At 40.5% G+C, this 16,673-nt stretch overlaps 1 protein-coding gene across 1 annotated transcript in view; it reads left to right on the top strand.

Annotated features, from left to right (window-relative positions):
- Positions 1 to 16,078, top strand: part of KIF26B (kinesin family member 26B) — a 307,964-nt gene extending 291,886 nt beyond the window's left edge. Inside the window, exons 13-15 of the mRNA XM_085300590.1 lie at positions 5,402 to 5,604; positions 6,994 to 7,144; positions 9,057 to 16,078. Of these exons, the coding sequence (XP_085156716.1) occupies positions 5,402 to 5,604; positions 6,994 to 7,144; positions 9,057 to 9,205 (503 nt within the window). The 3' untranslated portion in view covers positions 9,206 to 16,078. The remainder of the gene's footprint in view (positions 1 to 5,401; positions 5,605 to 6,993; positions 7,145 to 9,056) is intronic.
- Positions 16,079 to 16,673: the final 595 nt, after the last annotated feature.

The raw sequence follows: 16,673 nt of genomic DNA, 5'->3' as shown, positions 1-16,673 counted from the left end.
GGGAAAGGCACTGTAGARTGAATTCGGAGGAAGGAGGTCAAAAGAACAGGGAGGAGCTGATCCTGTCAAGGACAATTGACCATGAGGGCAGATCCCATAGGAAATAGAAACAGAGAAGTCAGTGGGGAATCGTCAGCTCCACCAAAGCAGGAGCACAGCTGTGAGATACAGAGGAGCAGCAGGGGGAACAGGACTGATCATCTTTGCCAGTAAGCAAACAGTTTGAAGCTACAGGAGAGGCTGAAGCTATTGCTGCTGCGGGGAGGGTGTTCCTTGGAAATGAAGCCACAGGAGAAACGATGTGAGATTAGGGGTTCTGATCTACTTAGCCAGGATTGATTTTTATAGTCACCTTCAGTTCTGGTGGTCTGTCTATTGAAAACAACAACATGCTGAACAGTAAGTTCTGTACACAAAGGCAATTGTACTTCCTGTAATATTTAGTGCAGTGGAGAATAGCTTGGGCCTTGTATCTTGGAGCCTTTGAGCACACACTATAAACTTCTAAACTTCTAAATTTGTGATGTATCAAGTTACAGTTTCATTTTCTATTTGCAGCACTTCGAAATTCCAAGGATAGCAGTTGCTTTGCGTACTATTCATATGCATCCTGTTTTAAATAAGTATGCATTGTACTTCTTTTCATGGAGATTTTGCGTTYATACTCTGTGCTTTACCTTTTTCACAGAAAAGATGCTCAGACTGGAATGTATGCTTGGAAAGCAATATATAGCAAATGTTCCAAAATACACAGTACTTAAGCAAAACCAGATCTCTTAGGGTTTCTGCCGTGGTCAACGCATGCTTTTATGAGCACACATCTTTATGCAGTTGGGCAAATTTGCTGAGTTCAGTGAGTCTGTTCTTATCCTTAAAGTTACCTTTGCAGACTTAGCTAGCTTGGTCTATGTTTCTAATACCTTAAGGATGAAGGCCTCTCTGGGCTTATCTTTGCTGAAATATGTTATAGCTTCAGTGCTACTCTTCAGTCAGATCTGCTCTCACACTACACACCATCAATGCTGTGTTACTCCTTTTTATGGTAATTTTAAATTGGCCAGTCTTTGTCAGGGCTTAACCTATAGCTCAAGGTAGCACTGCTCATCAATTGCTAAGATAGATCCTGTATTCTGTGTATTTCCAGTGCTATTTCATAGTGTGGTTGCTCGTGCTGAAGCTAGGCTAACTCAAGAGGGATTATTCGGAATGTGGATAACTTCAAGCTAAGTGAAAAACATACCCTTCAAGATGGATGAAGAAGACATTTAGCAGACAGCATGTTGTTTTACATGGGTTTGCATATAATCAAAAATGAAGTGTTGTTATTTGGTACTGGTTTCAGCTTACTGTATTTCTTTAAGATCAATTTTTGGTACTTTTTTTAATGGAAAAGAAGTGAATCTTACTTATGTGGCAGGACAGCTAGTTTGCCACGGATGCTGGGAGAAGGTGAACGTACACCCACTCCCAAGGGTGGGAAAGAGGCACGAGGGAYCTGAATGTGTGCCACTCGTGTGCTGACCTGCCAGACTGACTGTTGCCGTCGTAAGAGATGTGCAGGGAACTAGAGGAGTGGTTCGCTGTAATTCCTACAAAGCATTTTATTAATTATACAGTCAAAATTTATGAGTTCCTAACCCCATCAAACACTATCAATAAATTCTTCTCTTCAAATGGGTATTTTGCATGTAAATGGAAAACTGTTCATTTTAAAAATTTTATCGTTTTCTGTGTACGTTATCATGGATGAGCAAGCTGTCCACTGCTGTGTGATGTTCACCCTGAAACTCTGCTTTGGCTCTGTCTTCCTTACTGATCCCAGTTAATGTGAAATCAGGAAAAAAGAAAAAAGAATAAAGGGAGAGACCAGTAGCAGGAGTCGCCTGTCAAGAGGCACTGTTATTTTCTGTACCTGGACTAATAGGCAGTGCATATTTAGAATAAACTAGGTTCTGTTTGTCTTCACTACAAACATGCAGGAGATCTTTCATTTCATTTCTCCCCAAAGCACCTTAAACCTCAGATAAATCATCCTGAGTCAGCAGCGTTCAAGGCTCAGATAAAAAGAAGTTCTTCCTCTTTCTTCTCTCACTTACACACTGACATGCCTGCTGTGATGTTGCAATCAGACCTGCACAGACACCCACCGGGTCTCTAAAGCAGCACAATTACTTCAGTGAGTCTCTGGGCAGCCCTGAGAGTCTGTCCACCTACACGAGGTCTCTCTGCCTTTCCAGTCTCATCGCTTTCATGGCACAAAGACCCAACAGGCTCGGTGTGTTGTGATAACCCACAGACAATCCAGATGTGAACTCTGACTAGGAAAACATAATGAGCTCRTGTTAGTATAGCTACTGCGACTATGGCAGGCTCCTCTGCCTCTCCAYGGAGTGATAAGCACTATTAGCCAGAGCCTCAGGTTGAAGCCCTCCATCTAGACCACAAGCTTCTGTTTTTCATWGAGCCAAATGAATATGCATGGCAACTGAATGCAGGAGTATTTGCCATCATCCCTGTAATTCATAGGGTGATTACATCTATTTTGCTTTGCTCCAAATAAAAGCCTGATTTTGGTCTCGTGGCATCTCACTGCATTCAGAGGAATTGCGCTTTGCCAAGCACCTTCAGGACTGCACTTTGACTCTGGTTGGAGAGACAGTTCTTCCAGTGGGAATGGTTTAAAACTTCTCCACTACACAAGAAAGTAGTGTTAAGAAAAACAGCCATAGTGGGAAAAAAATGAAACAAAAGGAGGCAGGTCAAACATCACAGGAAGGGCACAACCTTAGTCATAGTTCTGCCATGCATGTCACAGCTAGRCAGAACAAATTCCTAGCAAATTCCTAGCCAGAGCAAGTCTGTAGTCATTATTAGTGTGCACCTCCATGAAAGTGTATGTGACCATTAGCACAGGGGCACAATATAAAAAGAATTAGCTGTCTTTGGTTTGTATTACACAGGAGGTCAGAGCTGATGTTTGTACAAGCCTTGCTGACTCTAAAAAATGATGAGTAGCAAAGACAGATAAGAGATCATTTTTAACTCTGAGAAAATTTGAAAGTCTGCTCTTATGAAAGACCAAGAATGACCAAGAGCTTAAAAAGYATCTTTAAAAGTAGTGCCTGAATCCTTTTGGTCTGAGCTTGAGTGACACTTGGGATATACCTTTGCGTCTAAGCAAGTGGAAGACTTGTTTAGCAGGAGGGGCTGAGGATTTTGCTGCAGGATCTCTATCTGCCTTTAAAAAAGACAAGTATTAAGATACTCTACCACTGTGTCTCACCTCCCTTGAAGTTCACAGCTGATCCTGTCTTTTGGTTGCTTCTCTCTAGCATCACTGACAAGAGTCACCCTTGGCATTTCAGTCTGTTGATGTCTCTCAAAGAACACGTGTCTCATTGCCACAAGCCTTTAGCTATGGTAATGAGTCAGTTCTTGCTTTTCTTTCTGCCATCCTTCTGATTCTCCTTGTGACAGGGCAGTTTCATCTAGGGCTTAATTGCAGCACAGTGAAAGTAAGTGAAGACTGCCATTGACTTCAAGGAGGCATTAGAACAGGTCTAAAATAACTTCTRCTTGCTGGGTTTTGTAAGGCTTCTTTTGTTCTGGTGTGGACTTGCTTGCTGGGCTACAGTTGTAGCAGCAACGCAAGTATGATAGATGTCACAGGATGTGCTGTTAAATCTCAGGCCATTTGGTATAAATGGGCCTTATAGAGATTTCTGTCTGCCTGACTTGACTTTGCTCTCCTTATTTTCCGCAGAGTGATCTGAGATGCCAAGAAATGCATTGGAAATAAAAGGTCTGTAGGCTAGTTTTTTCAAATAGATTGCAAGATAGAACTTTCTCATCCATTTTAAAGCTAGCATATACAGGTTAGTTTAGTTGCTAACTATTGGTTTCTGGTAGATTGCTGCACTTAGAAATCAATGGGACAAGATGTGATAGTTTGCAAAGTCAGCACAGAAATAGATGCCCATGACCAAAACTAGGTATGGCTTTGTTACTTGAAAATCCAAAAACTAGACAATCAGTAGATTTTCTGGAGTTTTTTTTTTTTATTTTTATTTCATTTAAACACCAACTTGGCAGACATGTTGAAACTATTTACATTGAAATTTCAATGAATGTAGTTACAGAGATTTCTTTAAATGATTTTATCTTGTTTTTAAAATAAGATCTGCATGATCATTCTGCATCCCTTCCTGTTGGCATGAGGTTTTGTTCTTGCTGCCAAAAGAGTCAGTCAATAGTTTCATTCAAGCCTGCTGGTTCTGGCTTTTGTTTTTGATTTCTCCCATCTCTTCCTCCTCTCCTGCTGTCTCCTATGGGGAGCCCTGCAGGAGTCGTCAGCTACAAACTCAACTTTTTTTTTTTTTTTTTTTTTTAACCCAGCCATCTCTCTGATGGGAAATCTCTCTGAGCAGGGAAATGAAACCAATTTGTTTTCTTTCTTCTGTATGTCTGCTTTCTCCTAACAACCCATATGCTCCTACCTCAACTTCCTTACTGTTGCCATCAGGCCAGCGACATTCTTTCTTTCTCTTGCTTTGCCGTAGGCCCTGACTTGGCGACTCACAAGGCAGATGGTTTCCGTGTGGCATAGGCTTTGTCAACCTGCTATATTTTCAGCTATTGCACTGCTCCCATCCACTATGCTGGTATTATAAGGCAGATGACACATGCATGACCATCGGTACTGTGGCTGATACAGTGACTAGTCATTTTACCAGCTAGTCACTGCTGCTGTTGTCTAGACCTTTACCACTTCTAGAGGAAGTGTGTGAGTGGCAGATGTTTAGACAAATATTTTACGGAACAAAGACAAGGCTAATGCAACCTTGTTACCAATTGCTTAGCTAGGACATGCTTAGTGCAGGCATTTTGTCCTCTCTAGTGTTCTTACTGCTTGAGCCACCTTAAAAAGGCATCATGGAAAGGACTAGATGATGCTATAGTGGTACTCAGTGCCAGTGTACTAGTGGAACTTGGGTGTCAAAGTGCTTTTTTTTTGCTATGATCAAAAGAAAAGTTAAAAAAATCTCAAGATGGACTGTGCAGAGGCTGCCTAATTCTTGTCCTTTAGCTATAAGAGCCAGTGTCAGTAAAGAGACTGTAAAACAAAGCAGGACATATTAGCACAGATCTAACCTGTGCTGTGGTCTTTCAGCACACATACACACTGAGACCTAAGCAAAGTGAAGCAACCACAAACTCTGTATGTGTGGCCTCTGAAGATCAACTCCTGGGGTCAGGTACCTAGGTATATGATAGGCTCTGACTCGTGGTGAGAGGGTACCTCACGTCCCATCTTCAGGCAGCCCAAATGTCCATGGCCTCTCTGGGATCTCTGTTTTCTTCTGTGTGTGCGAATGCAATAAGACACTTTCTGCATTTGTAGGTTCACAGAGACGGAGAATTATTCCAGCTTTATCACTTGATACAGCTTCCCCAGCCAGGAAGCCTGCCAATAGCCCTGGGGTCCGCTGGGTGGATGGACCTCTGCGAAGTGGACAGAGGGGGCTGGGTGAGCCCTTTGAGATCAAAGTCTATGAGATAGATGATGTGGAGCGACTTCAACGGCGACGAGGTGGGGACAGCAAGGTGAGTGCAATCCGTACAATCTGTCTCCTTTCTCCTGGGACAGGGTATTCAGATCATGCGGTCAGAAGGGTACATWACTGTGTATACTAATTCAACAAGCAGCAAAACCGTATCATTTAAGAGCAGTTGCAATTCAAGTCATGCCTTCTTCAGTGGGAGCCCACAGAAATTGGTCCTTTGTATTTTTGCCTTTGATGGCCTTGATGTCTTGGTGGCTCCTGTGCTCCAGCATTTCTCGTCACATCTGTCTTTCAAGGCAGCAATGGTGCCTCAAGTGCTTTGATGGTACGGTTCTCAGGATAGCTAATTTCTTCTCATTAACAGATTTGTTTCTGCAAACCTCCCCCCCCCCAGCTTAAGAAAAAATTAGAGAATTGTAAAGGTCAGCTCTTGAGAGACATGTTTGGAGACGGTATCTGAATTTGATAGGATAGCAGCAATTTTGCAGTAACTCTGTATATAGTGTTTTTAATTATTATTTTAAGGCATTTTCTTTCCTGGCCCTGGTCATTTGGTTTGGCAAATTGTGATGTTACCTGATATAGTTTTATCTTGGAGAAAGTCTCCAGCTGGTGAGGTAGGAGTGGTTTCAACCACACTTCCCCCGCACAGCATATCTATCTCCATAGCAGAAGGCAGAGTAGTGTTGAGACCCTCACACAGGCTTGGAGGAGGCTAGTTCTGCTACTAGGACTGCTCCCAGCCTGACCGGGGTAGCACAGCCCGTAGGTTCACTTATTGCACGTCTCGATGGCTGCCATGATTCAGAAGTCATACAAAGTCAGTCTGGGTTTCTCTGGACAACATGGCAGCCTGTCCTGCTGCTGTGCCCCAGACCTTTGCAGAAAATACTTCTTTGTTGGTGGTGGTTATGAACTGCTAGAGCTTTTCATAGAAACATACTCCTTTTGTTTAAGGATGTTTTAAATTTGATACTGCTACCAGTTCTCTTATTAAATAGTATGACTACTGCATTTCCTATGCCCAAAGCAGAAATGTACTTAAGATTTTAATATATCAAGCAATGGATTTCCTTCTCCCAAGTGCTTGGTTCTTTCCTAGCCAAACCTTCTGGTGACAAATAACAGAAATGTTTTGCTAGAGTTAATCTGATTTCAAGATGCTGTCTGTTATTAATTATTATGGTTTATTATTAACTATCACTGCAAAGTCTCCAAAGCTCGCTGACGGGAAACATCAAAACCAAACAAAAGCTATAAATATAAAACAGATGATAGATGATTTTGTGCAGTGATTCATATGCTTCCAGTGTAAATGGCTCATTGTCGGAATTATTGATTGGAAGATCATTTGGCTCAGTGAATCTAGCATGGGTATTTCTTCTCCTCTTCACTTATTCCTTCCCTGCTTCTTTCTCCTGGTTGGCAGGAAGTGATATGTTTCAATGCCAAGCTGAAAATCCTGGAGCATCGCCAGCAGAGAATTGCGGAGGTCAAGGCCAAGTATGAGTGGTTAATGAGAGAACTGGAGGTGACCAAACAGTACTTGATGCTGGATCCGAATAAATGGCTCAGTGAATGTAAGAATGTTGTTTTATTGCCTGGACTCATAGGTGTCCTTTGGTTTACTTCACTGGGGATGGCGAGGGGAGCAGAAATGTTTGCTGAGAATGAGCTATGAACAGTACATACTCTTTCCCATACCACTCTTGAGAGGGCTAGTGAGAACCACATAAAATGGGACAAGTGGGGTCGAGGGGTGGTTTCTGATTCTCAGTTCTAAATTCAGCAAAGGACTTGTTCTCAGAGGGCAAAGCACAATGTCTTTACGGTATTTGTAAACTAAAAAGAACTGGCATATGACCTAAGAGTAAAATTTAGATTGACTGTATTTCTAGAACTGTTTCCTATAATTCTTATTAAATGTTGACACTAGAACTGAACRATCCTTTTTGCTTGAGAGCTGAATGTTGAAATAGTACAGCATTGTAGTGGTGAATATTGCCATCGATACATTAGCGCTCATGCATTTCAGTCCACAGCTCCTGAAAATGAATTTTTTTTTTGGCCTCAGATCACTCAGACGTATAAGCGATACTATAAATCTGATCTTCTGTTCCACAAAATAAGACTGTGCAAATTTGTGGCACCAGTGGGCTTACATGAAGAATGAATTTGGCCCATTTTTTATAACTGTAGATGACAGAGATTAAAGGACATTCACATTCAAATGAAGAAAGACCTCAGCACGTAGAAGGAAAAAGATACAGAGAATTTCATCAATTGTACGATAATTTTAATATTAGCAAGCAGATGATTGAATAACAAAGAGTTGTAGGAAAAAATGGAGTTTCAGTATATTTAGTATATGTCTACCTACAGGTGGTAAAAGGAGGTTATCATCTGCTATGTTCTCCTGACACATCCTCACTCTTCCTTTGACAGCTGCCACGAATAAATTATCACTACATTGGTCCATCTTGCAAAACAACCACAGTGTATGTTTCAGAAACACTTTTAAGGAACAGAGGTGAAAGGCACAAATTTAAAGGGAGCAGAGAATTTGGTAGTCTGATTTGTTCGATGCCTTTACTCCCCACTCTGGTGTGAGAAGTGCAGCGATCTGCAAGGACAGTGCAGAGCCCAGAGAGGACTAGAAATTGTGGCAAAGGCTGTGTAGTGCAAAGTCAGGGCGCATGGGAGTTGGTCTCTGGCTGTGTGCAGGAACCTAAGCTGGAGTTATTTGTACGTACTCCTTCCTGTACCACTCTTGAGCGGGCTAGTGAGAACCACATAAAATGGGATGAGTGGAAGGAGGTCGAGGGGTGGTTTCTGAATCTCAGTTCTGAATTCAGCAAAGGACTTGTTCTCAGAGGGCAAAGCACAATGTCTTTCTGTCCAGCAGAATGAGTGAGGTAGGGTCGGTATGTCTTATACACATGGCCCGAATAGGGGTGAGCATTATGTGCTTAGCATTAACAAGTTGCTTAAGGACGGTGCTGAAGCAGGCCCTGAATGAAGACAATCAAAATGAATGCAAACAGATTTAACTTACTCTCATTTACACTTCACTGCTGAATTTCCCCACCATGTTCAACCACATGGACCAAAGATTAGAATGAAGCCAGCAGGTGCTTCATGCCAGTTTAATGGCAGAGAGCTGCATGGTTGCTGGGAGAATAGCTCTAGTGGCTTTTGTGAGGGAATGAATAGGTGGCAGTGTGGCAAAAGGCATCTGCAGCTCAGGAGAGGATGGCAGAGAACATCACTCAAGAAAGGATCCAATGCAACACTAACAGGATTTTTCAGGATCAGCAAGCTGCTGTGTCATTTAAGTAGCCATTAAATAGAAAAGGTAACTTAATGACAGTAGCAAGTCAGAGATAATTTTGTATACAGTACCAGTGAGTTTGAAGGCTTGAGCTAAGCCTCTCACAGCACCCGGAACTGATTTTGATTGCTTTTTCTATCTGCATATTTTCTTTCCCACAGTTGACCTGGAGCAGGTATTTGAGCTGGATTCTCTGGAATACCTAGAGGCCCTGGAATGTGTGACTGAGCGTTTGGAAAATCGTGTCAACTTCTGCAAGGCCCACCTCATGATGATCACCTGTTTTGACATCACTTCTAGACGCCGATAGAGAATGAAGCTCAGGAGAATTTCAACACAAATCTCTGCCATCCTCCTTTTTCCTTCTGATTAGCATCCCAAAGACAACAGAATGAGGATGAAGGTTCGAGTCAAGTCTCAGTTGTGTGTATGAGAGATTTGATTTATTATATTGAAGAGCAGTTTAAAAAAAAAAAGGATGAGCACGAAAAAACGGAGATATAAGGATGTTGATTCTCTTAGCATAAAAGAGCACTTTGAGGAACCTTTAAGGACATGTCTGTAAATAAGAACTGCTGGCAGAAGAGACTCTTTCCCTACATTAGCTGAGGGAGGAGGAGAAAGGTGGTTGTAGGACTTCCACTGAGAGGTTCATTAAAAAAAAAAAAACTACCCAGAAAGACTGTTTAAGTGCCTTGCAAATCTTTATTATCCAAACATTTATGTTCATACTTTCTTGTGTACAGATGGTGCTAGTCGAGAAAAGAAAAAGGAAAAAAAACAAACACACTTTTGAAATGTATTTACAGCCTGTTTTTCTCTTGGTGTTTTCTCCTATTTCAGACTTGCTGTTTCTAAGTAACTTGTGTTTGTAGAGATATTTCCTAATCAGTACAACATATGAATAAATGTTAACTGTCTTTTATTGTTACCAGAGTAAGGCCACTCAAAGAGAAATTTAACTTTCCCAGATGACCCCAAAAATATTTCTAGCTGTGAGTGAGGTCTGATTATCTGCTCTTCTGTACTATCTTATATTGGAGGACACAGTAATTTTCCCTACCTGTAGAGTCTACAATATATGAAAGAAGAGAGGTGAGATTACTGTGAAGTAAGTATCTTTTCCATTTGATCCAACCCCATAATTTGTTTTCTTTTTCGTTTATTTTTAGCTTTGTACTAGCTAGAGTTATGGCTGAGAGGGCACTTTTATCCTAACCCTTTCTCTGGTGCTAATAACTTGTTGGAAAATTACTCTAAAGGCTGAGGGTTCCCATACTTATCAGTCCAAAAATGAGTGATTTATTCTTTCTTTCTTTCTTTCTTGAGAATATGACTGATAAAATATTTGACTAATACCACTTCAGTACATATTTCGGCAACTTTTGTTCCCTGGCCCATTCTGTCCGTAGTCACAGCCGTATGAGACATGCATACTCTCTGTTCRGTTCTCACTAGTCCAGAAATAACCATGGGTTGTGAGCGAGAGGATGAAGCACACCAGGTAGGCTGGCTATGACAATTTCCTTATCAAAACTCCCTTATTGAAGCCACAGCAAAATTCTCATTAGCGTCAAAAATATGAGGATCTGAGCCTCGGTGCACATCCAGATGTTCTACTTGTTTTTGTCTTTATCTTTGTAACAGACAGTATGCGGGAAGGAACATCCTTTGTGTTACGTAAAGAAATGTGTGGAATTTGCATTTCTATTATGTGTGAGCATACAGAATTATTTTGCGGTGTGGATTTCTTCTTCTTTTATATTGAAAGAAGCCCATGCACAAAAATTCCTCTCTCATATACACTTATGCAGCCTTCCTGTTGCTTATGTGAAACCAAGACCATCACTTAACACGTATTCAGTGTGCATCAATTTACTGTTCTTAAACACAGCTCTTGCTTTATCTGCAGTACCACATTAATGCCGTATTACAATATCCCAAGCTGCAACTCCCAATGGAAAAAAAAAATAAAAAAATACTGTTAGATTCTTCTAGTGGTTTTCTGGAAAACCTGCAAATTATGTAGAAATAACTTTAATATAGTTTTATTTTAATACGCTAAAATATGTAATAACAAATCTTATTTCTTCTATCAGCCTTGTCACTGAATTCTGTAGAAGATCCATTATTATAAGATTATTTGGTGGGGGAAGGAAAAGATCCTATATAAAAATTTTTCTGCTCTGTTCCACAGCATTTTCATGTCAGGAAACTTGTTCATATTCCAAGTAAGTATTAAAAGATAGAGGTCTGCACTGTCTTCTCTTTCCTCTCAAAACAAAACAAAAAACCCCTCAAGCAATGTGTTTCTCTAGCTTTATTTCTCCTTGTAATTATTTCAGTGGAGCTGGTTGTGTACCCAGTCTGTTGAGCCCATCTCTTCTCCACAGAGCCCCATGAACATAGCTCCACTGAACCATGGGAATTGCCAGTGCTGTTTTATGCTGAATGAAGATCTAGCATCTTTGGGGTACAGAGTCCGTTCTTCCTTGTGGACTTAGTCCTGCAGAGCCTAGATGTGCCCTGTCAAGTCACACTCCCTCAGGAGAGAGGCTCACAACTGGTCTCTCTCTCACTCACCTGCATTCCTAGGTAGGTCTGTATCGAAGGCATCTGTGATGCTCCTGCTTTGCCCCTCTCCCACATTCAAAGAAGACCTGCCAACTCGTGCATGTGAAATCAAATGTCGCCTTCTTTGGCCTTGAGCAATTCTGAACATGTGTTTATTAGAAAGTGTCTCTGGGGTAACTAGATGCATAGTTCTTCCTCCGCTGAAAGTAAGCAGCCCAAAATAGGGATGTCGTGTGCGCTGGGGAGCTCTGGTGAGATGGTTAAATGGCAAATGGTACAATAAAAGCAAGCAGATACTTGAGGGAAACAAAGTGAAATCGTAGTAAATGGTTCTTGCACAGAATGCATTTTTAACAAGAGTTGCTCTCTTGCATATTCTTACATATTGATACATATTACACAGATGTGGTAATGTTTCTGTAAATAAAGGGCAAATTTTCAGAGCTATTGTAAAGAATAGAGTATTACTTAGTATTACTTAGAGTATTCATCAGCATCATTACAGACTCAACTAATCAACTTCTCTAGATTTGGTACTACTGTAGATTATGAAGCATAACGAAGAGGTGTCTGTGTAGCCATTATTTTAAACAATAACAGCATGTGCTTGTCATGTTTATCATAATGGACATAAATTTATCCATGAAACCAGACAGATTACATCAAGGATAAATCTGGCATATTCAGATTAAGTATCGACTGAGCATAATTGAAATCCTTACAAATATTTTATTTCTGAGAACTTAATTATAGTGGCCATTGACATTCCCATCATATACTAGTATTCATATCCTAAAACGTATGTGATCGTTTGTTTTTTGACTTCTGTCAGTGCATTTTTAAGTTTGCCACTGTATTTTGGGGGGGATGTTATGGCTTATTGCATGAAAGGGAATGAAAATTAACTGAGGTTTAACATCTGTGAAATGTCTTCTTGGTGAATATAGCTTTTTGGAATTTATATTTTTATAACTCAGATATATGCAAAATAGATAATTAAAAGCACCATGACCTTGTTATGAAATTGCCCTTCGTCTACAGAAGCCAGCATTTTCCAGAAGATCCACATAGTTTGGCAAGTAATCCAGGGAGGCCTATTCTTTAGCAATTGCCAGTGCAATGCTATTTTTATCCTGATTTTTTTTAAAGGCATCAAGTTACACAAAATACACAGGAGCAACTTGAATGGAATGCTTCATCACTTGCATATTCAGAAGTCAGTCTTATTTTCCTGGATCAGCTTTAGTAGTAAACAGCAATGTTAACATAGTTAGGTTTGAAGGTTAAATCTTCATTCATATGTGTACTAGATGATCACARGTCTTTATTATCAGGTTGTTTAATGATTGAAGAATGCCATCCATTAGGTTGCATTACCATAGGCACGTTCAGGTCTAGGCAGCTATAATAGTTTGGGCCTAATTCTGAAAACTGCTCATCTTGATGTATTTGATCCTTATTTATACTATGGGCAGAAACTGTTTTATACTGTGATCTGAATTCAGACATTGCTGTGGTCTCTGTGAACTCTTRGGGTGGACAGAAAGCCCAGGGTCACCTGGGAGGGCTGGGTTGCTTCATTTCCTGCAGTTTTTTCATAACTACACTTGTCTTTTCGTACACCATGCATGTCTTGGATTTGCCTCAAAATAAGCTCTGGTCAATTCCTTAGATCTAAGCAAGCAGAAGTATTGTTTCAGGGAAACACAAGCAAAAGCTGCTCTTTCTTAGCTCTGTGATGGGCCTGGTTCTTGCCTCACCTGCACTGAGACTCAATTGCGTTAGAGTCAGCAGAGTTAATAGCAGGGTACACCCAGTTGTGAGGAAGAGGAAAAATTAATCCAGCTGCTATGAGTTTAGGTATTTACTGTGCAGATGGTTATACAGTGGAAGAATATTATCCTCTTACCTGGGTGCTCTCCCTCATTTTGTCTAAAGGCTCTGTGCTGTGCTTCCACTCCGCATTTGCAGGCTTGCATCAGTGGTTGCAAAACACTGAATATCATACAACATAACTTCCCAAACTTGCAGCTACACAAAATGCCAACTGGTGAAGAGCAATGGCGTGGTCCTCTACACCAAGCAAGCTAAGTGAGAGATGCAGATAATGTACAGAAAAGGATGAAAGGTACACAAAGATATTTTTCTTTCATCTCTGAATATGGGAATTATAGAGGCAGAAAGCTAGGAGTGATGCTGAGAGTAATGCACATCAAGTCTCAGGTATGTTCCCAGGGTAGACGCTCAGWCCTCCTTGAAGTATTGGGTTTTATTTTATTTTATTTTTCCATTTATCTCAATAGTATGGTTTGTCTTAAAATAACAACTGTTATCCATAGCTTGGAATTCAAATTTTCTGACAGCTGAAGGATATAGTGATACAGACCTTTTTACAAAGCTTTCTAATTTTGTGTCATCTTTTTTTTTTTTCCCCACGGAGCTAAAAATAATTACGGAGGGTTGTATAGACATGCCAACAGATGCATATGCACATAGCCTGAGAGAGACCCCCAGCACACCTTTGTGTGAGGAAGTGACATAGCTGCCTGTTCGTAGTTGCAACAGCATCACCTTCCCCTTCCCCAGCAAATACCTATAAAGCATTTTTCTTATCACTCAGCAAGATGAAGTTGTCTTATGTATGTCACACTATATGAAAGACTTATATTTGAAACATTTTGAATCTTTGAACATTAAAGATCCCCTTTTCCCCCAGATTTCCAGCTTATAAAGCCAAGTTGCTGCAATTCCCATGTAGAGGCTGTCACTTACTGAAATGTTAAAGCCTGTAAAAGTAATCCAGACTAGCTCCTCTATATATCATATCATGAATTTAAGGCAAGATATCTTACAACAACCATCAATTTGTGCATATATATGAGACATACCTCTTAGTTCTGCCAGTTGAAAGCCCAGACTCTTAGTGTCCTGTGAGATAAAGCCCTTTGCCTACTCCTGAGAGTTAYAAAAATTGTAACCTGAAGTTTCTGAGTTGCAGGGGACTGCCTAAAGCAAATACAATTCTCATAAACTGGAGATTTTGTGACCATCTGATGGCCTGCTTGTATGAGAGGGACAGACACACGGTGTCAGGGATGCACCAAATCACTGCAGAGATCAAAGTGCTCATATCACTGCACACTGATAGGAGTAAGCAGTAGCTGTACAGAGAGGCACAGATCCACTGATGGGTGACAGACCCGCCTAATCCTGGTGGCCTCCTCCTCTTTGTTTTGTTACTCCATAGGTTTCTGCATTGGCAACACCCAGCAGTTTTTGGAGACGCAAGGCTGGATGTTGCTAGCTATTGCGAGATTTGGAACAGATTTCCAAATACCTATGGCAAACAAAACTGTGAATGATTTGTCAACGCAGAGTTAATAATCTCTGTTTCTTGCATTTATTGTGCACTCATCACAGGGTTATCTGAGCTTCCATACATGCTCTTGGAAATAATAAACCATTTTATTATTGGCTTTATCTTTTCTTCCTCCTCCTCAAGTAAACTGGGGGGGGAAGGAAAAAAAATCAGTTTCCCTTAACAGTGTAGCACACTTATCTTGACCCTGTTGAAGTCAATATGGATTTTGCCACCAGCTTCACTGACAGCAGACTGAAGCTCATTTATGTAACATTTTGGAGCTTACAAAGAGGGGGTGATGATTTTATTCTGTTGAGAGTGGAGGTACTGAAAATGAAGTAGTAGCCTTCATTTATGCTATTTCAAACCACCCTCAAAACACTCCCAGACAGAAAAAAAAAAAAAGAAAAAAAAAGACCCCTCCCAAACCTTTTGCCTTTGAGTGGTCCTACTTAAGTATTGAGCATACTTTATAATAATGGTAATAAAATGGTGCTTGAAGCAGTTTCAGCTATATTACATATACTCTATATACTATAGATATGGATGTATTCACCCTCGATATGCTATATGTATGTGTGTGAACATTTACATACAGCACACATACATATATGTTTTATGTATGCATAGATATTAACTTTTCTAAGTTTAACGTCTTTCTCTCCCATAGCTGAAACTGCTGGTAACTAACATCCACATCATATTCTATGTATGAAGGATATAATTTATTTGTAAACTCAGGATGTTCTTGTTTTATAGAGTTGCTTGTATTTTATAATTTATTTACACRTCATGGTTGGAAATGCTTATCTAAGTGCTATGCATTGAAGTGTATGTCTGCTAAATCCGTTTCATTCTGTCTGTGGCTACGTTCTTCCTCATTGTAACAGTGGTTATAGAGCCAGGGAGGAGACAAACTGATAGATACAAAACTTCTGCTGGTCCTACCAATGGGTAGTTCCAGAAGGGGGTGTGTCAGTGGTAGATACATGTATTTTCAACTAAATTTTATGGGGAAAAAATATAGAACAACATAAGGACAAGTTAAAATGTGGAAAGTCACAGCCACTTCCAAGCTGATCAACAAATGCATTGACCATTTTGCCATTAAAATTGTGAAGTTTATTGTTTGCTGGCTAAAAAATATCCCTTTTGTGGTATCTGAGGTGTGAAACATTGTCAAAAATATGATGTCTGGAAAAAAAATCAAACTATAGTGGCATTAAATGTTTACTTTTATCTTACTGATACTTTTGCTTCCCACTCCTGACTATTTCACTTTGAATGAAAACATTTATGAAATGGTTGAGAAGATGGTGCTTCTGACCCACAAGATGACATGCTGCTATAATTGTGGGAGTGAGCAAGGTCAAAACACAAGGGGCCCTGCCAGGCAAGCTGGGAAACAGAGTCAGCAGAAAACAACCGTAAGGAATTGCAGGGTTCAATAGCAATGACAGAAATGTTGCAACCTAGCATAGCTCCATCCACTTCTCCCCTGCTGCTGTCCAGAAGCAGAAGGAAAATACCGTCACAGAGCCTGCACTAGTCCTGCTTTTATGTWATCTGGTTAGGCCTGCATGCGTCCCTGTGTTAGCTTGGATTGCTCGATCAGCATCTGGAGACAGGGAAACAAAAATCAGGACCAAACACATGATAAAAATGTGTTCGTAACTATAAGGGTTTTTTAATCATCTGTGGCAATTGTGTCCGATTTTCTTTGGCCACCATGCGGGTACATAACACAATGTAAGAGTAATAAAAAAATGTTTGTGTCCATTACTCCAGATATATCAATCCCTCAGCAGGACGGTAGCAGCAGGTCTGACACCTGAACGTCTGC

The sequence above is a fragment of the Rhea americana genome, unplaced genomic scaffold, assembly GCF_003343005.1.
Source record: "Rhea americana isolate MKP2758 unplaced genomic scaffold, rheAme1 scaffold_166, whole genome shotgun sequence".
Classification (NCBI taxonomy): domain Eukaryota; kingdom Metazoa; phylum Chordata; class Aves; order Rheiformes; family Rheidae; genus Rhea; species Rhea americana.
Note: the sequence above shows the minus strand (reverse complement) of the source record. Positions and strands in the feature narration are given on the sequence as shown.